This window comes from Coregonus clupeaformis, chromosome 36 (genome assembly GCF_020615455.1).
Source record: "Coregonus clupeaformis isolate EN_2021a chromosome 36, ASM2061545v1, whole genome shotgun sequence".
Lineage (NCBI taxonomy): Eukaryota > Metazoa > Chordata > Actinopteri > Salmoniformes > Salmonidae > Coregonus > Coregonus clupeaformis.
This window is the reverse complement of record NC_059227.1, coordinates 33,258,616-33,285,185: the sequence shown is the minus strand read 5'-3', so window position 1 is coordinate 33,285,185 and position 26,570 is coordinate 33,258,616. Positions and strand designations below refer to the sequence as shown.

The window sequence follows — 26,570 nt, the reverse complement described above, 5'->3', positions numbered from 1 at the left end:
AGGTAGAGGTGGACGCGTCAGAGGCCGGTATTGGGGCAGTACTGTCGCAACGCTCCGGCACGCCTCCTAAGCTCCGTCCCTGCGCTTTTTATTCTAAAAGCTCAGTCCGGCGGAACGTAATTATGACGTAGGGGACAGGGAGCTGTTAGCCGTGGTTCAAGCCCTAAAGGTGTGGAGGCATTGGCTTGAGGGGGCTCAACACCCTTTTCTCATTCTGACTGACCATCGTAACCTGGAGTACATCCGGGCAGCTAGGAGATTGAACCCTCGTCAGGCTAGGTGGAACATGTTTCTGACCCGGTTCGCTTTTTAAGATCACTTACATCCCAGGGTCCCAGAACGGTAAGGCAGACGCCCTGTCCCGGCGGTATGACACAGAGGAGAGGTCCATTGAGCCCACTCCCATACTGCCGGAGTCTTGTCTGGTGGCACCGGTGGTATGGGAGGTCGATGCGGAAATTGAGCGGGCGTTACGCACCGACCCTACTCCCCCAGAGTGTCCAGTGGGTCGGACGTACGTGCCGCTCGAGGTCCGTGATCGTCTCATTTATTGGGCTCATACGTCACCCTCCTCTGGACATCCAGGTATTGGCCGGACAGTGCACTGCCTTAGTGTTAAGTACTGGTGGCCAACTTTGGCTAGGGACGTGAGGGTTTATGTCTCCTCCTGCTCGGTGTGCGCTCAGTGTAAGGCGCCTAGACACCTGCCCAGGGGGAAGTTACAACCCCTGCCCGTTCCACAACGGCCGTGGTCTCACCTATCGGTGGACTTTGTCACGGACCTTCCCCCCTCTCAGGGGAATACCACTATTCTGGTCGTTGTGGATCGGTTCTCTAAGGCCTGTCGTCTCATTCCAATGCCGGGTCTCCCTACTGCCCTACAGACCGCTGAGGCTTTGTTCACCCACGTCTTCCGGCACTACGGGGTTCCCGAGGATATAGTGTCTGATCGGGGTCCCCAATTCACCTCTAGAGTCTGGAGGGCGTTCATGGAAAGCTTGGGGGTCTCGGTTAGCCTTACCTCGGGTTACCACCCTGAGAGTAACGGGCAGGTGGAGAGAGTGAACCAGGATGTGGGTAGGTTTCTGAGATCCTATTGCCAGGGCCGGCCGGAGGAGTGGTCGGGGTATATCCCCTGGGCAGAGATGGCTCAGAACTCTCTTCGCCACTCCTCTACTAACCTGACCCCTTTTCAGTGCGTGTTAGGGTATCAGCCGGTTCTGGCACCATGGCATCAGAGCCAGATCGAGGCTCCTGCGGTGGATGAGTGGTTTCGGCGCTCGGAGGAGACGTGGAACGCTGCACACGTACATCTGCAGCGGGCCATCCGCAGGCAGAAGGCGAGCGCCGATCTCCACCGCAGTGAGGGTCCAGTATACGCCCCTGGAGATCGAGTCTGGCTCTCGACTCGAAACCTGCCCCTTCGCCTGCCCTGCCGGAAGCTTGGCCGGCGGTTTGTGGGGCCATTTAAAGTCCTGAGGAGATTGAACGAGGTGTGTTACAAGTTGCAACTGCCTAATGACTATCACATTAACCCCTCGTTCCATGTGTCTCTTCTCAGGCCGGTCGTAGCTGGTCCACTCCAGGAGAGTGAGATAAGAGAGACCCCTCCGCCCCCACTGGACATCGAGGGGGCTCCGTCGTACTCAGTCCGGTCCATCGTGGATTCGAGACGTCGGATGGGGGGTCTACAATATCTCGTGGAGTGGGAGGGGTACGGTCCGGAGGAACGGTGCTGGGTGCCTAGGAGTGACATTTTAGATCCATCCCTCCTGACTGAGTTCCACCGTAGTCATCCTACGCGCCCTGCTCCACGTCCTCCTGGCCGTCCCCGAGGCCGGGGTCGGCGCACGGCTGGAGCCGCGCGTCCAGGGGGGGGTACTGTCACGAATTCCGCCGAGACTGCTCCTCCTCCTTGTTCGGGCAGGCTTCGGCGTTCGTCGTCCCCGGAGTACTAGCTGCTACCGCTTGATGTTCTCTATGTTTGTTTGGTTTTGTCTTGTTGGTGCACCTGTTTCGTATTATGTATTGATTAGGTCACCTATAAGTTTCCTTTGGTTTTGTTTGCAGTTGTGTGTTGTTGTCCGCCTGTCCGCTGGTGTATGTTATTTGTTTTCTAGTTGTTAGTGTTTTACGCACTGTTTGCGTAATCGCTCGCCTCCTGTGTTTTGAGGCCCGTTATTTTGTATTTGTCTTTGTGACAATTAAAGTCGTTTTCGGCTAAGCTTCTGTGTCCTGCGCCTGACTCCAACACCGCATCCACATCAGCTTCTGACAAATCCAAATTTGAGATTTTTGGTTCCAACCGCCGTGTCTTTGTGAGATGCGATGTGGGTGAATGGATGATCTCTGCATGTGTTTTTCCCATTGTAAAGCATGCAGGAGGAGGTGTTATGGTGTGGGGCTGCTTTGCTGGTGACACTGTCTGTGATGTATTTAGAATTCAAGGCACACTTAACCAGCATGGCTCCAACAGCATTCTGCAGCAATACGCCATCTCATCTGGTTTGGGCTTAGTGGGACTATCATTTGTTTTCAACAGGACAATGACCCAACACACCTCCAAGCTGTGTAAGGGCTATTTTACCAAGAAGGAGAGTGATGGAGTGCTGCATCAGATGACCTGGCCTCCACAATCCCCCGACCTCAACCAAATTGAGATGGTTTGGGATGAGTCGGACCGCAGAGTGAAGGACAAGCAGCCAACAAGTGCTCAGCATATGTGGGAACTCCTTCAAGACTGTTGGAAAAGCATTCCAGGTGAAGCTGGTTGAGAGAATGCCAAGAGTGTGCAAAGCTGTCATCAAGGCAAAGGGTGGCTACTTTGAAGAATCTCAAATATAAAATATATTTAGATTTGTTTAACTCTTTTTTGGTTACTACATGATTCCAAATGTGTTATTTTATAGTTTTGATGTCTTCACTATTATTCTACAATGTAGAAAATTGTGAAAATAAAGAAAAACCCTGGAATGAACTTTTGACTGGTAGTGTAGTTTTAGAAGTTCCATTAGGAGGGAGTTGAGGATTTCACCCACTGGCTTTACAGCACTGAGCATACCAGTATCATAACCAAGGACTGTGGAAATTACAGTAAAGCTTTTCTCCAGCCTCATCATTTTGTTAATCAATTGTATGAGCAGAGACACGCTAGCAATGAGGCCATAGTCTTTCTTTAGACCATAGAATACCATTCAATTTAAGGGTGGGCATGTTTGTTGAAGAAAGTTACATTGGCGTGTAAATGATGGAATGCCATAAGATTCTACGGTTATTCATTACCTGATGGATACAAATCAGATGATGCTGTGAAATATCTTAAAATTATTCATTTTACATTACATTTTAGTCATTTAGCAGACGCTCTTATCCAGAGCGACTTACAGGAGCAATTAGGGTTAAGTGCCTTGCTCAAGGGCACATCGACAGATTTTTCACCTAGTCGGCTCGGGGATTAGAACCAGCGACCTTTCGGGTACTGGCACAACGCTCTTAACCACTAAGCTACCTGCCGGGTAGGACAGTACAGTCATGGTCAAAAGTTTTGAGAATCATGGTCAAAATCATGGTCATGAGTTTTGAGAATGACACAAGTATTGGTCTTCACAAAGTTTGCTGCTTCAGTGTTTTTAGATATTTTTGTCAGATGTAACTATGGTATACTGAAGTATAATTACAAGCATTCCATAAGCGTCAAAGGCTTTTATTGACAATTACATTAAGTAATGCAAAGAGTCAATATTTGCAGTGTTGACCCTTCTTTTTCAAGACCTCTGCAATCCGCCCTGGCATGCTGTCAATTAACTTCTGGGCCACATCCTGACTGATGGCAGCCCATTCTTGCATAATCAATGCTTGGAGTTTGTCAGAATTTGTGGGTTTTTGTTTGTCCACCCGCCTCTTGAGGATTGACCACAAGTTCTCAATGGGATTAAGGTCTGGGGAGTTTCCTGGCCATGGACCCAAAATGTCGATGTTTTGTTCCCTGAGCCACTTAGTTATCACTTTTGCCTTTTGGCAAGGTGCTCCATCATGCTGGAAAAGGCATTGTTCGTCACCAAACTGTTCTTGGATGGTTGGGAGAAGTTGCTCTCGGAGGATGTGTTGTTACCATTCTTTATTCATGGCTGTGTTCTTAGGCAAAATTGTGATTGAGCCCACTCCCTTGGCTGAGAAGCAACCCCACACATGAATGGTCTCAGGATGCTTTACTGTTGGCATGACACAGGACTGCTGGTAGCACTCACCCCAGTCCTCAGCAGTCCAATCCCTGTACTCTTTGCAGAATATCAGTCTGTCCCTGATGATATTCCTGGAGAGAAGTGGCTTCCTCGCTGCCCTTCTTGACACCAGGCTATCCTCCAAAAGTCTTCACCTCACTGTGCGTGCAGATGCACTCACACCTGCCTGCTGCCATTCCTGAGAAAGCTCTGCACTGGTGGTGCCCCGATCCCGCAGCTGAATCAACTTTAGGAGACGGTCCTGGTGCTTGCTGGACTTTCTTGGGCGCCCTGAAGCCTTCTTCACAACAATTGAACCTATCTCCTTGAAGTTGTTGATGATCCGATAAATGGTTGATTTAGGTGCAATCTTACTAGCAGCAATATCCTTGCCTGTGAAGCCCTTTTTGTGTAAAGCAATGATGACGGCACGTGTTTCCTTGCAGGTAACCATGGTTAACATTTGAAGAACAATGATTTCAAGCACCACCCTCCTTTTAAAGCTTCCAGTCTGTTATTCTAACTCAATCAGCATGACAGAGTGATCTCCAGCCTTGTCCTCGTCAACACTCTCACCTGTGTTAACGAGAGAATCACTGACATGATGTCAGCTGGTCCTTTTGTGGCAGGGCTGAAATGCAGTGGAAATGTTTTTTGGGGATTAAGTTCATTTTCATGGCAAAGAGGGACTTTGCAATTAATTGCAATTCCTCTGATCACTCTTCATAACATTCTGGAGTATATGCAAATTGCCATCATAAAAACTGAGGCAGCAGACTTTGTGAAAATGTATATTTGTGTCATTCTCAAAACTTTTGACCACGACTGTACGTTTTGGTAGTTAAGAGAGTGTGTTGTAAACATTTTTATAAATTCCTTATTGTTCTGGCTTTTGAACAAGTTTGTATCAGGCTGTATAATCCCTCATATTAAGAAATAATTCAGTTTCTTTCTCATATTTAGTGTATGAATACTAGGCCTATCTCTCAGACTAGAGACATTGGAAACACTCAATAGGTTTTTGGCTGCCACAGCATCTCCATGAGGGCTACTGAAGTATTGCACTGTGTTGAAGTAAAACATTTGAGTAAAATGTATAGTTGTTGTATCATAGCTAATTATTTTTATAAATAGATCAAGTACATGAACTACATAATAGTGTATTATCATAGTACATTTAATTTAATTAAAGAGCTTTGTTTTATAAGGTATTTGACCAAAATCAGAGAGACCCACCAAGGACCCATTTACTATGTAGGATAAGACAACACAGGCTTGCTCTGTTACTGTTATTGATAGAGGCCAAGCAAGATAGATGCAAGGTTATGAATGGGTGGGGAGTGATATAGAAAACATTTATCTCATCATTTGCGGTCCAAATCGTCTTTATTCATGTTTTTCTTTTCAAGTTTAAAAAAAGAACAAGACACATTGGGAGCAAAATAAGACTAGTCAAGTTTGCGGTCTTTCCTTGTGAATAATAAACTAAATTAGTAACTTACAAAAAAGACATTGAAATTAATTATAATATGAATAGGCTACATGTGAGAATAACAGTTATGTTTGCAAGTTGAAAGCCAATGAATTGGGTGTATATGTTTTACATGTCAAGCAATGAATGGAATAGGAATTTCTATGTCCATCTGTTTGTCACTCACTGTCACAAAAGACTCAGCATTTCTGGTAATGTCCTGAAGAAACTCAATGACCTTGGTGTGGATGGCATTAATGCTCTGAATCATGGCTTTTGAACAAGTTTGTATCAGGCTGTATAATCCCTCATATTAAGAAATAATTCAGTTTCTTTCTCATATTTAGTGTATGAATACTAGGCCTATCTCTCAGACTAGAGACATTGGAAACACTCAATAGGTTTTTGGCTGCCACAGCATCTCCTTGAGGGCTACTGAAGTATTGCACTGTGTTGAAGTAAAACATTTGAGTAAAATGTATAGTTGTTGTATCATAGCTAATTATTTTTATAAATAGATCAAGTACATGAACTACATAATAGTGTATTATCATAGTACATTTAATTTAATTAAAGAGCTTTGTTTTATAAGGTATTTGACCAAAATCAGAGAGACCCACCAAGGACCCATTTACTATGTAGGATAAGACAACACAGGCTTGCTCTGTTACTGTTATTGATAGAGGCCAAGCAAGATAGATGCAAGGTTATGAATGGGTGGGGAGTGATATAGAAAACATTTATCTCATCATTTGCGGTCCAAATCGTCTTTATTCATGTTTTTCTCTTTTCAAGTTTAAAAAAGAACAAGACACATTGGGAGCAAAATAAGACTAGTCAAGTTTGCGGTCTTTCCTTGTGAATAATAAACTAAATTAGTAACTTACAAAAAGACATTGAAATTAATTATAATATGAATAGGCTACATGTGAGAATAACAGTTATGTTTGCAAGTTGAAAGCCAATGAATTGGGTGTATATGTTTTACATGTCAAGCAATGAATGGAATAGGAATTTCTATGTCCATCTGTTTGTCACTCACTGTCACAAAAGACTCAGCATTTCTGGTAATGTCCTGAAGAAACTCAATGACCTTGGTGTGGATGGCATTAATGCTCTGAATCATGGCTTTTGAACAAGTTTGTATCAGGCTGTATAATCCCTCATATTAAGAAATAATTCAGTTTCTTTCTCATATTTAGTGTATGAATACTAGGCCTATCTCTCAGACTAGAGACATTGGAAACACTCAATAGGTTTTTGGCTGCCACAGCATCTCCTTGAGGGCTACTGAAGTATTGCACTGTGTTGAAGTAAAACATTTGAGTAAAATGTATAGTTGTTGTATCATAGCTAATTATTTTTATAAATAGATCAAGTACATGAACTACATAATAGTGTATTATCATAGTACATTTAATTTAATTAAAGAGCTTTGTTTTATAAGGTATTTGACCAAAATCAGAGAGACCCACCAAGGACCCATTTACTATGTAGGATAAGACAACACAGGCTTGCTCTGTTACTGTTATTGATAGAGGCCAAGCAAGATAGATGCAAGGTTATGAATGGGTGGGGAGTGATATAGAAAACATTTATCTCATCATTTGCGGTCCAAATCGTCTTTATTCATGTTTTTCTTTTCAAGTTTAAAAAAAGAACAAGACACATTGGGAGCAAAATAAGACTAGTCAAGTTTGCGGTCTTTCCTTGTGAATAATAAACTAAATTAGTAACTTACAAAAAAGACATTGAAATTAATTATAATATGAATAGGCTACATGTGAGAATAACAGTTATATTTGCAAGTTGAAAGCCAATGAATTGGGTGTATATGTTTTACATGTCAAGCAATGAATGGAATAGGAATTTCAATGTCCATCTGTTTGTCACTCACTGTCACAAAAGACTCAGCATTTCTGGTAATGTCCTGAAGAAACTCAATGACCTTGGTGTGGATGGCATTAATGCTCTGAATCATGGAGTCAATCCAGGACTGGATGTCAGCGTTGAGCTGCTCAATGGACATTTCAGCAAAGAGGTCGCGATATTCTCTGATGATTCTCTTGGCTTCCTCGATCTGCTGTGTAATATCAGACATGGCACGGGAGTTGATGGCTTCGCTGTAGACGTCACTCATCCACATGGTGAGTTTCTCCGCATCCTGAGATTTCAGGGAGACAATGAGCTCTTCGGATTTCTCCACGGTTAAGCGCAGGAATGCAGACAGCCTGCTCACAATATCCTCCAGAGGGACATCTCCGACTCTCTTCACAATGATGATCACCTGCTCCTGGATCTTCTCAATGGCGGCCATCAGGTCATCTAGGATTTCTCTCCCGCTGATGAAGTTGCTGGAGCCGGGAAGAGTGAATTTTATGTTTCTGATCTGTTCGAGGAGAGCGGCACTGTGGGAGGCGAAGAATTCTGGAACCTTCTTGAAAGCTTCCTCAACAAATTCAGCGAAGAATCCACTCAGTTTCTGGTAGGCCTCAAGACCGGACATCTTTCCCTCAAGTCCAGGCATCTGGAACTGGGTCTCTCTCAGGAACTTGATGGCAGCATCGAGCAAAACCTGAACGTTCTTCTGGTACTGCCTGAGAACGAACATGACACTGTCGGAGAGCTTGTCGGTGATGGCGGTAAGGTCCATAGCTGCAATGTTTTCTGCAGCCCTCTTGTACATGACCTTGCCCTGATCCGTGATCTGCTCCATGCTACCCTCAAGTTTGTTGGCCATCTTCTGGGGAGCAGACAGGATATCCTCCATGCGAACCGCTGACATGATCTCAGGCACCTTGTCCTTCACTACCAGGAGCATCTCAGTGGGAACCTCCATATTCCAGGTGGTCTGAATTTTCAGCTTCTCAGAGTTGATCACAGACATTTTCAGGCCCATGATCTCCACATCAGTGGTGGGTTCAGACTGCATGAGAGAATGAAAACAGAAACAGAAATAGGTGAGTGAAACAGCATTGTTACATGCTCTACATGGCTGTCATAAACACATTGCAAACAGTGCTTATGAAGTCATTGAAATGTACATGAGTCTTACCGGGTATCTGCCGTAGATTCTTCCTTTCACTTGGACTGGTTTATTGGCCTGCAGCTGGAGTCCGAGGAGTCCAGCATTTGGAGAGGACACAGAGATGATGAGGCCATCCTGCGCATTTCCAAAGACCTCCTGGTTGACTTCCAGAGTCCAGAGGGTAGGGACATTGACCTTAGCTGTATTTGTGATTGAGGCATCCATACCGTCGCCATTGAGGCTGATGGTGCTGTCATGGCTGCCCTCAATACACATGGCTTCCAAATTCAGGATAGAGGCCAGTTTCACTCCATTGTTCCTGTTCAAGGTGGTGGTACCATCAATCTTGGCCTTCAGAGCATCAAACTCAGAGGTGGAGGAAGCGTCAAATCGGACAATGATATCATCCTGATTGAGGACGCCAGCATTTGTCTTCACTGTCAGCACAGCTGTCTTCATGGAGAACTCGTAGGTCAGGTCACCGAAGACAGGGATCATGATGTTGCTCTGCATTTTGGGCAGAGTTATTTTTGGCAGGGTCAGCTTGCTAAGAGCAGATGGAACATGCAAAGTAGGCATTGTGATGAGACTGAAGTCGGGCACGGGAATCGTGAAACCAGATACTTCAATATTCAGCACTGGAACTTTGTATGCTGGAACAGTGAGAGTTTTGGGTAGCTCAATGTTGTATTTCTCGTACTCTGCCTTTGCCTGGTCAAATGAGGTAGAGAGAACGGCAACAGCCTTGTCCCTTCCAACAATCATGTTCTTGTTCAGACTCCTGGTGTGCTTGTTGATGGCATTGAAGATTGGCTCCATGTCAATGTCAATGGTGATCATCTCAGGGTTCTTCTTGTATGTGAGCTTGGTGTCCATGTCAAAGGTCTGCTGAGGTGTGGTCAAGAGCACACTCAGACCGGTGTCCTCCCACAGAGAGAACTCAGTCCTACCAATGAATTCTACAGCTCTCTTGGGAATGGCGATGGGCTCCCTCAACGCATCAAGGTTCGCTTCTCCATTGATCTGGGTGAAGACGTGGATTTCCTGCTCACTGTTGTCCATTGTGAAGTAGTGTGAGTATTTGTACTGGTTGAATCGTGCCAGTCCAGTCCAGCTAGCCTGCTGCACTTTAGAGTTGAGGGTAAAGGCAAAGTCATTCTGAAGATCAATCTTTCCAGTCAGCTTGAAGGGAAGTGCAACTTTGGTGTTTTCCTTGTTCTTGGTGTCAAACACAAACTCATTGGGTGTAGCGATGAAGTTGATTGAGTTGGAAATAATTCCCTCAACTTTGCCTACCAGCTCTGTGTTGCAGGAGGCAGTTACCTCAATTTTCAGATTCTGCACCTTAGCCTCTGCTTTCAACTCAGCAACACTGCTCTTGATGAAGGGAGTTTTGGTCTCAGCGTTGGCTTCAATGAGGATGTGACTGAAAATGACGGCTTCAGCATTCACATTCTGCTTTATTTTCAGGTTGTTGGTGTCGGTTGCCCCAGTGAAGGTCAGTTTGACAGTGTTGAGGTTCATGACAACCTGCATGTCGTACTTGTGGGTTCCTTCATCTGAGTAATCCTGGATGGCAGATTTACCGTTACCCTCATTGGTAAGAGTCAGAGTTACAATGCCAGCTTCCAGGAGGGCAATTGCCTTCTGGGTAATGGCAGCCTCGCTGAAGATGTTGAGAAGTGGCAGGTTCACCTTGTGGTTGTAGGTAGTCTCCAGTGTGGTAGAGACTCCATTCTCCATGTCGAAGAAGGCATTGCTAACCAGCTCGGCAGTGTAGGGCTCAGTAGTGGCCTTGGCATTGGTCTTGGAGGAAGCCTGGGCTGATGTGCCGTAGAAGGCAACTGTTCCCTGGTGGTCCATGGAGAAAGTGGTGTGCATGATCTTGATGTTCTCAGAGAGAGACAGGTGGCTCATCTTGGGCACAGCAATATCAACTTTGGCATCCAGGGTATAGGCTAGCAGATCAGAGGTAGAAGTGGCCTGAGATTTGAGGATAATGTAGAACTCTGGTGTTACTTTGGTAGTTGTGGCATTCCGGAACTCAGCATTGGTGCTCATGCTGTAGTCAGGTGAGGTGACTCTGAACTCTCCGTTGAGTTTTCCGAAACAGGGGACCCTGCTCAGTTCGATGACTTTCTGTTTCAGCTCCTCGGCGAATGTGTTATAATCGAAAGACCTGATCTTCTCGGTCAGTCTATCGAAATAGACATTCATGTTGTCTACCATTTGCTTGAAGTCAAAGGCATTCAGTTCATTTACAAACTCATTCACATGTGTCATGATTTTGTTCAGCAGGGCTTGGATATCAATAGACTTAAGAGCGTTGCTTGCTGACTGAATGTGTTCTCTGAGCTGGTAGGACTTCATGATTATGACAACCTCATCCATGATGTTCTCAACCATCTTTTCAACCTCATAATTGGACAGGATCTCTTCAATTTTGGTGTAAATACCATTCATCTTGCCAGCGATGTCATTTTTCTTGATCCACCTCATAATAGTGTCCCTGATTGACTTAAGGATATTAATGATTTCTTCAGTGGGAATCTTGGCCATCAGTGTGGGAATGTGGCTTTCAATGGAATTGATGAAGTTCTTCAGGTCCTGAATGAACAGGTTGATGTCGAAGCTCTCAATAACTTGTTTCAGTTCACCCACTTTCCCCTGGATCTTGGCTCTAATTTCGTATTTGGTGTCAATATCCAGCAGCAGGCCTTTGCTGTTCTCCATTGTCATCATTGTGGCAATTTTGACTTGTTCAATGACTGCAGGGAGATGCTCAATGAATGGCAGCTGAATGAAATGGCTGTCAACATTCTTCTCGTACTTCAGGGAGCCAGAGATGGCATATTCCTGGTTTTCACTGGCCTTGTTCAAGATGGTGGTGAAGACAGCTCCTGTCATCTCCATTCCCATCGTTTCAGCATTGTTCAAGGCGCTAAGTTCTTGGTTGAATTCATGGTTATTCAGTTTGGATGTCATCTTCATTGAGGCATACTGCTCCTGAGGAGTCAGACGACTGGTGATCTTGTTGCCCAGGTTGGTCTTGACAGAGTCTCCATTTTCCAGCTGGAGGGTGGTGGAGGCCTTGCATTCGTGGGAGTGGGAGAAAGCTAGGGGCTCTGCCTTCAACAGGAACTGGTTGAACAGCTCAATGTTCTGAATTCCGAACATATTCGGAGTTCCGTTGGAGTTGAATAGGGCAGAAATGTCAACCATGAATGGCTCAGCGACAATGTTGATAGTGCTGTCCAAGTTCAGTGCTGTCCCCAGGATAGTTTGAGAGTTGATGCTAGCCACACTGTTGAACTTGGTGGACAGACCAGCGATCTCGAGGTCAGCGGTTTGGGTCATCTGAGAGAGTGCATATTTTCCATTGGTGTTGCACTTAGCAGTGGTGGTCATGTCAGCAAAACTGATCTCATAAGTGTGCTTGAAATTGGCCTCTTCGGAAGAGACTCCCTTCAGGCTGCCGGTCAGTTCCATCTTGTAATCCTCAACCTTGAACATGGCCTCATTGACAAAGTTAATCTCTGTGATCTTGAGGTCGTTTTTCACGTTCACAGCAACGCCCGAGCGCTGAATGTCGACAGAGATGTCGTGCTTGTAGGTGTTCTCCTTGTTGAATAAGTTCTCGGTCTTAGAGCGGAGGGCCAGGGATTTGAGAGTGAGAGTCAGGGTGTGTGTGTTCTCAGTCTCCATCTGATACAGTTCAGCGACCAGCTTGTTGGTGAGGTCCAGACCGTCTTCGTTCACCTTCAGGTTCACTCTGTTCATGGTGTTGGCATCGAAGAGATTTCCCTTGAACATGCTGTTTAGGTAGACCTCAGAGCTTGCCACTTTCCCCTCCAAGTTGAGCTCGGCGGTGTTCTCCTTAAAGGCTCCCTTGGTGTTGATGGACACATGGGCCCTGGTGGTATCGACTCCACCATTGAAGACATTCTCAAAGGTTATGGGGCTGCTTTGGGCGGTGGTGGTGGCACTTGTTGCTAGACCTTCCTGGCTCAGCGTTAGAGCAGCCTTGTGGGAGGCGCGGCTGCCGAGGACGTTGACGGAAGCATCTGCATTGATCTCCAGACTGGTGGGGTTCAGGGCTCCGGAGAGCAGAGAGTAGGCACGGTTCTCGGTATCATCAGCCTGGTTCTCTACCCTGATGATGGCTTCATCCCTGGAGGCAGTGAAGTCCACTTGGCTGCGGATCATTTTCTCTTCAGCCTTGGTCACAGAGTCGGACTGGATGGTCAGCTGGGCCTCCTTGTAGCCGATGCTAAACTTGGTGGTGTGCTTAATGGGGTCGTTGTTCAGGTTGGTGTTGGACTCAATCAGAAGCTGCTCATTAGCATAGCCGGCCTTGAGCTTGTTGATAATCTCCAGGATTGGGGAGTTCACCCTAAGTGTGGACTCTGCTCTGGCTTCTTTCTTCATGGGTTCGAAAGAGAAAGACTGGGAATAGGTGGTGCTGGCGGTCACTGATCCAAGGGTTACACTTCCATCCATGTTAGCATCTCCAATGAGCATGTCAGAGGCCAGGGAGGCCTGGGAAGTGATGTCCAGGGACGTCTGCAGACCCAGAGGGCTGAAGACCTGAATCTTGTGGTTGCCTGTGGCTCTCACTTTGTCTGACATACTGACGGTTTCCATTACCTCAAAGCTGGTGTCAATGAGCTTGTGGCTCAGGGAACCATTCAAAATAGCATTCAGAGAGTCTTCTGGCATGTCAGTGATGAAGGCTGTTCCTGTAATGAGACAAAACAAGGGACATGAAGTCACTATAGTATACACAAGGTAAATCAGTCAAAATGACTCAAGGTCAGTTATATTGTATGATCTAATTTGAAGTTATAATGTAACATGTTTCTCCCCTCCAAACATGATAATACGGCAATCTGTAAAACTACTAAACATTTCTGATTAGGAAGTTCAATGAACTACTATATATGCTTTTGATAAGGTTATAACATCAAAAAGGTAAAAAGAAGTTGAGAGAAAAGGTTTACCTTCAGATGTGAAAGCGAGGAGTTCAATGGGACTGTCAGCCACCACCTTAAACTTGGCAATGTAGCTGGGGGACTCCACAGAGTTGTTGCCACCGGAGACCATTCCCTCCCAGTTGTAGTAGTTGCTGTTCACCTTAGCAGACACTTCAACCATTCCAAAGAGTGGCACAGTGAGCTCGTAGTCGTTGGGGATGGAGAAGGTGGGGACCTTGACCTCCTTGGAGGCAAGCTCCAGACCGACCTGGGGCACAGACAGATGTGGGGTGGTCAGCATGGCAGGAATCCTCAGCTCCTCAGATGACTTTCCTCCGAGTGGCATGGGGATGGTGATGGTGACACGGTCCTTGTTGAACTGGTATTTGAATGTGCCCTCACTGTTGAAGGAATGAAATAATGAGATGTCTATGGATTTACTTTTTTTGGACACTGACATCACATAGAAGATTAATAGGCTCTATAAAAAGAGACCCCAAAATAGTTTACTGCTTTCAGATGTACTTACGATTTCAGGAACAGTCTTTCGGGCATAGCGGGCATTGCCAGCTCTGGCATGTTGTCCTTCAGTGTCTTAACCACGGGAACATCAAAGGTGATTTTGTTCATCCAATTGTTGCCGGCCTGTTAAAAAACAATTTTGTTATGTGTTGATCTGCCACCATTGGTTTGACTTCTATGGAAGAATAAAACATGGAAAGAATTGAGGAGACTGTACGAAAAGTATTTGGGTGTTGTCTTACCTCAAGAGACTTGGTGAAGATGTGACGCAGTTTCATGTCGGTGTTGACCACCTGCTTGTCCAGGATGTCCTCAGAGAGCTGCTTCAGCCATGCCTGGAGGGCTTCGGTATGAGGGATGAGCTTCTGGATCTCAGAGCCCATGTCGGACACCAGCTGAACCTCAACCTTGTTCTCATCTAAAAGGAAAACATGTTGTATTATTAGTACATATAACTTTGAACATTATGTCCATTGCATACAAGTCAAATAAACATACCACATAAAGATCAACCTCCTCCCTACACAATGGTGTGTTATGAATTTGTAGAATTAGCATACTGTATTTGAAGATGACTCCCTGAATGGAGGTGGTCTTGGGGAGCTTGATGTCGCTCCTGAGCTCCAGGGTGAGTTCCTCTGCACTCTTCATAGTGGCAGTGATAGCTGCGTCAGTCTTGAGGGCAGGGACAACCAGCTGGACCTGCAGCATACTGTCGGTCATGGCCTCAAGCCTGGAGGAAAGAAAACCATCAGAATCTCTTAGTGATTCAATTAATTTCCAACATGTGCTGATCTATGAAGACACAGACAAATGAATGTGGCTAATGGGGAGGGCTTTTGCGTTTACTTACTTGGCGCGGCCAATTAGAGACAGCTGAGGGATGTTCTTGTTGGTGATGTCGATGGTGATAGACTTTCCATTGGCTCTGCTGTCGGTAAGACCAATCCTGATTCCAGCCTCCACATCATAGTCGGGGATCTGGACGTTGGTGGTCAGGACGTTCCTGTTCCTGTTGTACTTCATGGTGGTGGTGGCCTCAGTGGGTTTAGCACCTAGGTAAACAAGGAGGCAGAGAGTGAGTTGATTTAAACCACTGATTCATAAAGCTGATTCATACCAAACAGTATGAACCATGGGAAATGTAGTGCTTGGACAGAGATGTTCCTACCCTCTGCTCTCAGTGTCATCCTCATGGTGTCAACCTTCTGGCGTCCCTCCTTGCCCTCGCTGAGGAGGTCATAGGCGAAGGTGGCGGTGTACTCAGAGACCTCGCCAGTGGGCTGGATATCAAGAGCAAACCTAGGACAGAGAGACTGTTGTTCAGTATGATGCTAGTTTGATCTTCAAATATGGTGCATTAGCAATTTCCTTCTATAAACACATCCAAACTCCCTCAAATGTTGTCCTTACTTAGTCTCTCCGTTGAGAGGGAAATAGGGAGCGGCAGCGTTGTCACCAGCGATGTTGTAACGGACGGTGGTGCAGTACTTCACTCCAGAGAAGAGAGGGCTGCAGTTCACGACGTTGGTCCTGCCCTCATCCATGGGGGGGATCAGAGTAGCCTGACCAGAGGTCACTTTCAGCATTCTGTTGCTGTTGTTGAAGAGGTGCAAAATAACAAAAAGAAATAACAAATTATGTGACTTTTGATACATTTACTAAATTGTTTTTGATGTACATAGGACAGTATTTTTTTTTTTTTTACCTGACTCTGAAGAGCTGGGTTGAGCCCTGAGGAGCAGGGATACTCAGCTTGATCTGGTTCTGGTCCATGGTGATCTTGGCGTTGACGGCGCTTTCATGGTACATGTTGGTGTGCATCTCCACAGCGGAGCTGGTAAACTCTGGGATGTGTACTCCCATCTGGGTCACAAACTCCACTCCCACAGAGGGCATGAAGGACACTTCCTGCTGTTAAAAAATAGCAGTGAGAGGCACATTAGAAAACTCTGTTATATGTATAAATGCCTTCATATATTATAAATGTTTCATATATTATTATTACAAATGTTATAAATGCTTGAGAATGTTTATACATTTTTTACAAACAATTCGATACAAATGTATTAATAGTATGAAATCTACTGTTTCATACTTAGTTTTCATAATTAGAATATTGTGAAAGAATGTTGTTTGAGCGCAGTAAGATAGAAGAGAACAGAGAGTGGGATATTTACCATGTTGCGGTGAAAGCGGAGGCCTCCCTTAGCTCCAGGAGCAAAGGTACCAGACAGAGAGAACTTCAGAGGAAAGCCAGAGGCAGTTGACAGGGAGAACTTGTTGTCCATGAAGATGTAATGGACGAACACTTCATTGTCAGTGCCTGCCACCATCTTCTGCATGAACTAAACCCAGGAAAAAAATTAAATCAATGCCATAATAATAAATAAATATAATATATACCATTTAGCAGATGCTGTTATCCAAAGCAACTTAAAAGTCATGCATTCTTGATAAATGTTGTAAACATTAAATTGTTCTTAGCAGGAAATAAAACAAGAGGGCTCTTCACACTTGGAGGTACACATAGATGTATACATGTGAATTACCTTTGTGGGTATGTCCTTGAGGAGGATCTCAGCGTACATGGCTGCGTATTGGGCGATGCCCTTCAGCTCGCTGCCCTTGATGTATCCAAGCTCAGTTCCCATGATCCTCAGATAGGCCATGGCTTCAGGGGACTCCTGAGCCTGCAGGTCCTTCGCCAGCTTGTTGAAGTTGCGGATAATCTCCCTCATGATGTTCTCTGGGACCTGAAGAAAATATTTGAAAAGAGTTAACAATGGCAATAGTAACATTTACAAACAGTTAATGATCAAATAATGCAAACTGAATGTAATAACTTTTTTTTTTATACAAGATGTGTGGTAAGCACCTTCGTTTTCTCATTCTTCAAGGGGGCAGCGAAGTTCTTCAGAACCTCGTTCACCTGGTCTGGCATCTTGTCTCCAGCCCAGTACATAGCCTTGGATATGGTGTCGGGGAAGAACCCATTCTTTCCGAACAGAGCCTCAATGGTTGGCTCAAACTCTTTTCCCTCCATGCCAATCTATAGAAAAACAAAACAATGAATGGTCGATGCAATGCAGATTGGATATAACAAAATCACACTACAAACCTGTTATTATGGGTTAGTAGACATACCTCCCACATGTCCATGTTATAGCCGAAAGCCTTTAGGGTAGTCTCAAGCATGATCTCCTTGGGCAGTTGGCTGGTGGGATCAAAGATCATATTTCCTTGCATGCTGGTCTTTATGTTGTTCATGGCAGCATCCATCTTGTAGTTGCGAGACATAGTAGTGTAGTCACCATGAGTGGTTGCAATGGTAGGGTCAGCAAGGACATCAAGGATCTTTTCGCCCAGCCTGAGTAGAAAAGTAAAGAATATGTAGATTAGGATTATGGAATATTAAGGAACAGTACTAATACTAGATACTTTACTTTTTGTATAATATTATGACGAAGTCTGTTTCAGATTATATTTATACATACTTTATGGTCTCGGGGTCATTGGAGTGGATGATGTTGTAGATGTGAGAGGTCACGAAGGCCTTGACCTGCGCATTCTGCTCCTGGACGTCTGGTTTCTGCTCCTGCATCGACGCCTTCAGTATTTTCTTCACCAGCTCCAGGTCACTTGCCTCAGGTGTCCTCATCAGAATCAGGTAGGCTGCCAGTCTCTTCTGCACGGCACCCTTAGCATATGAGCTCACCCTCTGGAGGTTAGAGCGCACCTGGAAAGGAAAACAAAATGGCAGCTAATTAGTCAAGGTATTCTTGAAAGGAGATTGTGTGCCACAGCATAGCAGTGCAGGGCCCTTATTCACAAAGTCTCAGAGTAGGAGTGCTGATATAGGATCAGCTTGTCTTTTTAGATCATAATGAAAAACATTATATTGATAGGGGGGACCTGATCCTAGATCATTACTCCTACTCTGACTTTTTGAGTACAGGCCCAGGTTTTTGTTCTTCAAGTTCATTTTGGAGTTTGCATATAGTTTACCTCATCAGTCACAGACATGCGTCTGAAGGCCTGGATGGCAGCAAGCTGGACCTGCAGGGTTGTGGTGGGCTGTCTCATGCACTTCAGCAGGGTGGTCTTCACTGTGGCGTCGGCGGCCTCCATGGCTTCTCCTATGTTGCCAATAATCTGGACGCCATTACAAATAAAGAGAGAGTCAGATAAGCAGTCAATGAAGTCAAGCTTTCCATGTCATGTGATTAGGTGGGAAGAAGAAGCTGATTGGTTGAGCAACAGGTGACAACATACCCTCAGGGTCAGGAAAGTCAGCTCCTTTTCTCCAGCACAATCAGCACCCAAAAGGGAGGCAAGGAACTCCGACACAGCAGCGATCTCGGGGGTGACTTTGCCCTCAGCCTGGTAGAGCCTAGTAACACAAAGCAAGAGGGTGGCAATGAACATTTGGACCACAATGTTTATTAAACTAAACTGAAAACGTCAGTCATTGTCTGTCAGTCAATAACCAAGTAGAGTATACATTTTGGACTTACTTTCTGACGACGTTGCCTAAAGCAAACATGATGGGCTTGCTCTGTTTGTACTGAGCCATGCTGAGCATGTCTTTGACCAGGAGGCGGGAGGGGTTGGGCAGGAGTCCCAGGGCATAGACGGCGGCGTCGACCTCCATAGCTTCAGGCTCGAAGGTCCTGAGATGCTGGAGCATGGCGCTACTACACTCAGGGGTACCGCACTGGGCCAGGGCCTGCCAGGTCAGGGCGTCCGATACCGACACCATCTCAGGGACGGCGGGGCTCATAGTCTCACCCTTCAGTCCACGGAGCTCAGCCACGAGTCTCTGGAAGGTGCTGGCACGCTGGTGGCCCTGGTTGGTCTTGGACAGGATGCTCAGTTCCCTCAGGGTGGCAAGAGCGACATCTGCTGTCTGGACAGCAGCTTTGTCCTCAGCAGCCTCCATGGGTAGACCCTTGAGGTTGGCCTCATCTTTAGAGAGTAAGATAGAACATATTTCGTTTTCAAGGTAATTCTGTAAAGGCCGCCTGGTACAGTACACATTCTGTTTATCAGTTTGGTAAAAGCAGATTTTTGTCCTGTTTTTTTTTCAAAAGGTTGAAAAGTAAAAGGAACAGAAAAATGAAATTCTTACTGTGGTTGAAAACTCTTTCGTTGATCTTGCTAGTCTCCAGGAGAGTCAAAGTCTGTTTGACCAGTGTTGACACTCCATACTCAGTCCTGCATTTAGGAAGAGGATGGAAGAACGTGACGAATGTTAAACTGGCCAGGATCAAATCTGGGCTAACGTCATTGAAGACTCAGTATTCTATTCATAGGATTAAACAGATTTTGAAGTTGTCTGGATTTACTGGTGGGAGAAAGGCAGGAAGATGTGCTTCTCAGTGCAGGATCCAGCAGTCATGTGCTTCTTCTGGTTGTCAAACTTGTAGTTGCAAGTCTGGGTGCTGCTGATCAGCTTGGACAGTGGGTATTGCTGTTGACAGGGAAGCACAATCAAACGCTTTGTCAGGAACAATAATCATGATGGGTTTATGGTGTAAATCAGGGTTCCCCAACTGCCGTGATTTAATTTATCCCCCCCAAGTAACAAAATAAAAGTTAGTTATATATTTTTTAATTGTTGGACTTAAAAGACTAAAAACACCAGCAAATCACCCCGAGTGATTTTAATTTGGGAACTCTGTTCCAATGTTTGTATATAAATGTAAGCAATGATTATTATCGTATACAAATGTAAGCAATGGTTTTAGTCAAATATTATATCTGTTTGAGCTTCTTGTGGCCAATTTGCAGTCTACAAATTATTTGTAATTATGTTTGGGCCCCCTGACCATCCGCTCAAGAAAAAATTGGCCCGCAGCTGAATCTAGTTGATGATCTCTGGTGTAAATGAATAAAACAATTATATTCTATTCAAATGTAATGCTTAATCGAAGAATGACCAATTGTTTTTTTGTAAATGATCACCATTTATTTTTACAATTCCCCCCCCCTTCTTACCATCCCAGAGATGATAGCCAGGGGGCTGGTGTGGTCCCTCTGGGCAACGAAGCTATCGCATTTGGACAGGTCCCTGGTGACGGTGACGTCAGTGGCGATGTCTTCCCTGGCATTGACAGCAAAGTTGGTGCCACAGACTCCATGAAGGGTGGCCTGAATGTTGAGAGAGTTTTTGTTAGAGTGAATGATGAACACACATCCATTTCGATTATTAGGTTAACACAATATACTTTGGTATCTGTGATTCTATGTCACATGTCTGGTACCAAGAAGGATATCTACAGATTATATATCTAGATTCAATAAGATAGATAGACCACAGATGGAGACACACAGTTTTGAGAGTAAGCTATCAAGGACTTTGACCTGCAGCTTTATCTACGGTGCGTTCATTCTAGGTAGTCATTCTAACAACTGGTTGTTTGGTATTTACCACCATAGATAGGGGCATCTTATCTCTTTATTATGCCATTTGTATCTTGATACATCACAAACAAAATCAAATTGCCTCGATGACCCAGACCTCTATGGACCTGATGACTGTTATGTCACGTCACTGACTAATTGGCTGTGAGCTTGCAGGTGAGGAAATTGCCATGGTTACCATGTCCTTGTTTTTCTCTTCCTCCAAAGCAGGCACGATAAGGGCAGAGACAATTCCCCTCTTGATGTTTAAGATGGTGGTGGTCTCATCCTCCTCAGGGAAGAGTTTCACACCTGTCTGTCCCTCAACCATGACCTTCAGGGTGTTCCTGGACAAGAAAGGGGTGATCATCTTAGTAACTACTTATTTCGTATACTCTTATTTTGAAATGAAAAGGTATCTCCGCACATTCAGGATCAATGCACAATTTTCTATTTATTAACGCTGAGCTTTCGTTCGTCAAACCTTCATCAGAGCGTGCTAAGTATACTCTTATTCTGCCATCAAGGGTTATCAAGCAACAGAAAATGTACTATAAATCACTGTGGGAAAAAAGTGACGTGATAACGTACTTCGCCATGGCAGTCTGGAAAGCCTCAGCACCAGCAGCGGGCGCGAACACAGCGGAACCTTCTGCGTCGACGTCAACGACCTCGCTCAGGGCACACTCTGTGGTGCGCAGGATGAAACTGCATGTTTGGGGCACATCGATTTCGACCTGTGAGAAGAAGGAGAAAATGATCGGTCAGAGGACTGTCCCTTTAATGTCCGCTTCTGTAAGGGAGGAATGGAAGTTGAGTGAGAGCACGGAAGAGTTGCTGGAGGGCTCTGGGCTCAGTTGCCTGTCACGTACCTTGCAGGTGACTTTAGGGCCATTCTTGAGGTTGGTAGCTCCATTTACGCCATTAAGGGTCTCTGCTTCGTACTGGTACAGAAATCTTCTGAAGTTCTTGAACCTCTTTGCCACTAAAAATAAGGGGGCATAAATGACTAACGTTGCAATTAAATTTATTAGCAAGAGGGGAGCAATACATATGGACATGTTATGTTGAAAGACATCTAATCTCTAGTGAGATAAGGAGTTTTGGACTCTACCTTTCGCATGATAAAATGGATAGTGTTGACTTTTGTATAAGGATGCTGGCAAGTCAACATGACACTGATCGATGATCTCATCATAGAGTTCAAAGTCACACATTTCTGGCTGAGACCAGTGCAAATTGAGTAGGCCTAGGTGAAGTAATGTTCCCTATAGTTGTTGTGTGTCCTAGGCTACAAGGAGTTGTAACAAAGATTTGCCTATTCCTCTATGGTTATAACAAGCAGTGATAACTTCTCACAAAATCACTCTCCTTTTTGTTTGATATCCTGTTTTGGGTTCTGATGACAGCTGAATTAGTGTGCGCGAATTATCAGAATTTTACCAGAGAGAAAGCTAAGCAGAAGTTTTGTCCTGTCCCATTCACTCTTTTTAAATGTTTGCAAATTAAGTATAACCTAATCCACAAAAAATCCATATCATTGTTGTATCGAATCTACTCGCTTAGTATATTAGCTAGCAAAGTCAACCTGATACTGAACGGTGATATCATCATAAGAGTTCAAAGTCACACATTTCAGCTGACCAGTGCAAGTTCAGTTGGCCTAGGTGAATTTTAGCAATGATCCCTTGAGTTCTTGTGAGTAGGCTACAAGGAGTAAACATTATAACAAAGATTTGCTTATTCCTCTACGGTTTTCGACTGGAGTCTGGAAGAATACGTATTTTCATTGTAATCCTGAGCTAAAACTAAATCCCCTGAATCCTCCTCTCTTCTCGTTGACATTTTGCAACTCTTTTAGTTTTGAAGCGAACTAGTTGAAAACCCGTTTTCCCTAGAGACCATTATCTACTGGAAGAATACCTTCATCTAACATTTAAATAAAGAAAAAACTAACTTACAGAGACAAGTTGGAGATTGTCCCTCGGAATTCCCAATATCTTGCTCTGTGAATAATGAAAATGAAAAAAGGATTAGGAAGTTATGAAATACCAGTGCACAGAATATCATCCATTACAGCTATTGTCTGTCTGTAAAATGTATTCAGAGTATCTGCATATTTTCATTATAGGCCTATATGTCAATGACAATTTAAAAAAGTATAAGTAAGCTACCCAGAATTAGTTACATTGTCTCTTGTTAAATGTAGACCTATTTCAACACAACTGGATGCTTGTAGCACAAAACTACCAAAACGAATGAAAAGCATGTATTAAAAATGGACCTCAAAAACAATGTGTAAATTGCGCTGTACTTACGGGCCAAAGCATAGGTGCCTAGCAGCAGCAAAAGGCAGAGCTTAGTATCCCCCATGATGGGTTGGAAGAAGCTCTGTAAGCCTTTGGGATAGAAGAGTCCTTGCTTTCAGTGAAGACTGATTCCTCTGCTTTGGCTCGAGGCTTTTATAGTTCTCACAGCCCTCTTTCAGAAATCCACTACTGCCTGAGTGCCGCCCTGGTTCCAGAGTTCAGACCGTCCTTGTGGCAGGGCAAAGGTAGGCCTAATTCATTTCACAAACACTCCCAAGACTTGTCAGCACTGGACTTGATTGGACTCTCTGATTGTATTAGATTAGCTTTTTTATTATTATTATTTAACTTTTGTTTTTACAAACTGAGGTTTTTCATGCTTTAGAAACAAGTGATTAAAGTAAGGGGTTGTAAAATAAACTTGTTGTGTATTTTTTTGAAATGTTGCCACTGGTGTTCAAGTACTGTAGTGAATTATTTATCATTGTTACATGGGATTTACTGTACACCTGTACTGATATTTGTGTTGTATTGATGATTGTGGTCACATGAGAGATTGGTGGCCTGCAAGTCTTTATTACACACTCAGAACATGCCTACTAACATGAATAGCTTGACTTCATTGACTGCTTATCTGACTCTCTCTTTATTTGTAATGGCGTCCAGATTATTGGCAACATAGGAGAGGCCATGGAGGCCGCCGACGCCACAGTGAAGACCACCCTGCTAAATTTTTTATTTATTAATTTCATTCATTTGTTTGCTGTATGATTTTATTATATTTCCCTGACATTTTTTAATACTATCTACAAGACCCTGAACGCTATTTATCCACTATCTACAAGACCCTGAACGCTATTTATCCAACTGAATATCATATGTACACATTTATAATGGACAGATGTGTAAACTGAGGCCTTATAACATGTAAATTAAAAGAAGGCAACAGTAATCAACCAAATTTCAGTTGATTAATATAGCGCCCCTCTTGGGCCAATCAAAGGAATTTTGTAAATGCCAGATCTCTATGGCAAGATGCATCATTTACCCAAGTTTAGTCCAAATCAGGCCAGTGGTGTCTGACATATCGTGTGTGACTAACATACGAACGGATGGAGACAGATCCATAGTCCCCCCTTTCACCTCTATAAAGAAATCTATGAACAACTTTGCTCAGGATTACCACAGAAGTGCACTCAGTCAGTCTGCTGATATTGGCTAAAGTGAGAAGATAACTTAATCAGGCAGAGAAACACAATGTGAAGTTGCATAAGTCCTTTAAAGAGTAACCTCAGGACTGAAGAACACTATTATCTACAGAAAATGTTTTGAGTAAATGTTTAAGGCTTCATAGAGACCAGTCCTAATTCTAAAAAGTAGGAGATTGAGAAAAAGTAGCCAAAGAAAACATTGACTCTCATAGTACTTCAGTGTTCATACTTAAAAATATTCAATGCCTAAATCAACTGTGATATCACTCATTTTAATTAAATGTAACAATTTAAATAAATACACAGTAAATCAATGTTCATAAGCTTACTTCACAGTTGATTTTATGGCGAATTGAAAACTACAAGTTTGTACTGATAGAAAGCTGTTTTATTTACTGGTACTCCTTTAGGCATGAACAATGATCAAATGAGTGATTAGGCAACATTAACAATAGGTTTATGCCTAAGTTAAGAATATAAAATAGACCAGGGAGCGCAGAAAGGGGGTTGGTCCCATACAGACTAGGGTTGAACATGGGTTGTAGGTCTCATTTGGCATAAAATTGTTCGATGCCGTTCATTTGTTATGAGTGTGCTGGCATGAACACTTTCATGCCCCCCTCCTAGCACCCCTCCCCCCCCCTCCCCACCAACAACAAATAAACAAACAAAGATAAACAATAACAACATCAGAACAAACAAACAACAACACAACTACCTACATGCATTGTTACAAGGAAGTAGCATTGGGCTCATTGGACCCATAATATTGTATGCTACCCTCATAAAGTACATTTTGGTTTCAAAACTATAAGTCCTACAATCACATGCTTAGTACTTTTAGAAAGGTAAGAACTGTGATTCTGATATAGGTGTCAGAAACAATGTGACTAGTGCCATATGTCCACCAGATGCACATACATTTAGCCATTTGTTGTTTTTGCCCGCATTTTCCGTACTTGATGCACATGTGCGTCACAAGGCTGCAGAACGGTTTGCAGCATGGATAAGATCCTTTTCACCCTGTTTAGCCAAAGCTAATAATTAGAACAAATTAAAGTTATTCTCCTGTCGACCTACTGGTTTCATAGGCTGGCAGAGCTACCAACAGACTGGCGCGCACAAGGGCGCATTACAACAATTAATCTAGTTGGATTCTATTCTTCTGTCATTCATCTCTAGCAATAAATTGAACTGGTTGTTCCCATATAGAGTACTGATTTTAAATCACTAGCTTGCCCTGCATGATGGCATGCTAAATTACGCACAGAACAGTTCTGTGCATATACATTTTGTACACCATTCTGTTGGCTGGATGGTATACATAGTCTCTACTGAAGTCTCTACCTATCCATTCATGTAAATATATCCCCTGTCTGATTCTCAGTTTGTCCACTAGATGGCAGTAGGAGATCACATGACGTCTCTTGGCCACTTGAAACCAGTTGGGTCTGGTTTGGGTAGTGAGGCACTGAACGGATATTCAAGCCTGACACCTTAAAATTACCTTAGTAATCAGGGCTTTCAAGTTATGGAGTTTTTTTGTTGTTGAAATAAGACACAGACAGGTGAGGAAACTTCAAACGTATTTTCCCATTCACTTTTTCTTAGTACTGAGCGATTAGTGCTTTTTGAGGTCGGTTCGGTTTTGGTTCGATTATTTAAAAAATAGTCATTGTTTTCGATTTCGGTTTTCATTGTTTTTTAAAAGCATTTAATGCACTGTGCATTATGTGGGTTGAATGCTGTAACAATACAGAATAAAACAATTCATTAAAGTCCCATGATGGTAGTGATTGCCCATTACTGCTTATCACTTATTAACTATCATTTATTCACGTTCTTTACTTTAATAAAATATTTCAGTTGTTATATATTATATTTGTTTTATTTGATTACTTTATTATTTCAAATCAAATGTATTTATAAAGCCCTTTTTACATCAGCAGATGTCACAAAGTGCTATACAGAAACCCAGCCTAAAACCCCAAACAGCAAGCAATGCAGATGTATGTTCCAAGTTATCATCTCATCTCTATAGAGCTGCTGCCTATGCTGTCCAACAAAATCACTATTTTAGTAGTTCTTCAAAGTAAATAAGGCATATTTTTATGACTGCTGAATACTAACTCTCAATCACTTGGATCATGTATTTTCAGGTAGAGATACCTCGCGAAGCAACTGCTCTCTATTCCTCTCGACGCGCGTCTTCTGTCTCTACTCTCCCTCTCCGTGTCTGCCGCACACAGACCAGACAAGTAGGTGTGCAATTGATTATGGTCATTGTAGTTAATTACCATGTTTTCTGGAGGATGCATACAAGGTAATGTAGATGGAGAAATAAATGCATTGCTTTACAATGACCATCAGGATGTACAGTGGCTTGCGAAAATATTCACCCCCCTTGGCATTTTACCTATTTTGTTGCCTA

General features: G+C 43.8%; 1 protein-coding gene across 2 annotated transcripts; it reads right to left on the bottom strand.

Moving 5' to 3' along the window:
• Nucleotides 1-5,587: 5,587 nt before the first annotated feature.
• Nucleotides 5,588-23,053, bottom strand: LOC121552089 (apolipoprotein B-100). 2 transcript variants are annotated; one of them, XM_045211369.1, is made up of 27 exons: nucleotides 22,938-23,053; nucleotides 22,581-22,625; nucleotides 21,492-21,604; nucleotides 21,211-21,356; nucleotides 20,819-20,966; nucleotides 20,215-20,367; nucleotides 19,563-19,687; nucleotides 19,346-19,431; nucleotides 18,732-19,182; nucleotides 18,490-18,607; nucleotides 18,223-18,369; nucleotides 17,712-17,953; nucleotides 17,362-17,584; nucleotides 17,093-17,266; nucleotides 16,767-16,970; nucleotides 16,395-16,562; nucleotides 15,923-16,128; nucleotides 15,628-15,810; nucleotides 15,386-15,516; nucleotides 15,068-15,269; nucleotides 14,775-14,947; nucleotides 14,457-14,632; nucleotides 14,222-14,337; nucleotides 13,720-14,093; nucleotides 8,747-13,458; nucleotides 7,622-8,617; nucleotides 5,588-6,766 (listed from the first exon to the last, which is right to left on the bottom strand). In XM_045211369.1, the coding sequence occupies exons 1-27, from the start codon at nucleotides 22,990-22,992 to the stop codon at nucleotides 6,683-6,685; spliced, it is 9,951 nt and encodes a 3,316-aa protein (XP_045067304.1). In that variant the 5' UTR covers nucleotides 22,993-23,053; the 3' UTR covers nucleotides 5,588-6,682. The 2 variants fall into 2 exon arrangements, with proteins under 2 accessions (XP_045067304.1, XP_041720728.2); XM_041864794.2 differs by lacking the exon at nucleotides 5,588-6,766 and having other exon boundaries at nucleotides 7,298-8,617; nucleotides 22,938-23,052.
• Between the last annotated feature and the right edge of the window lie 3,517 nt (nucleotides 23,054-26,570).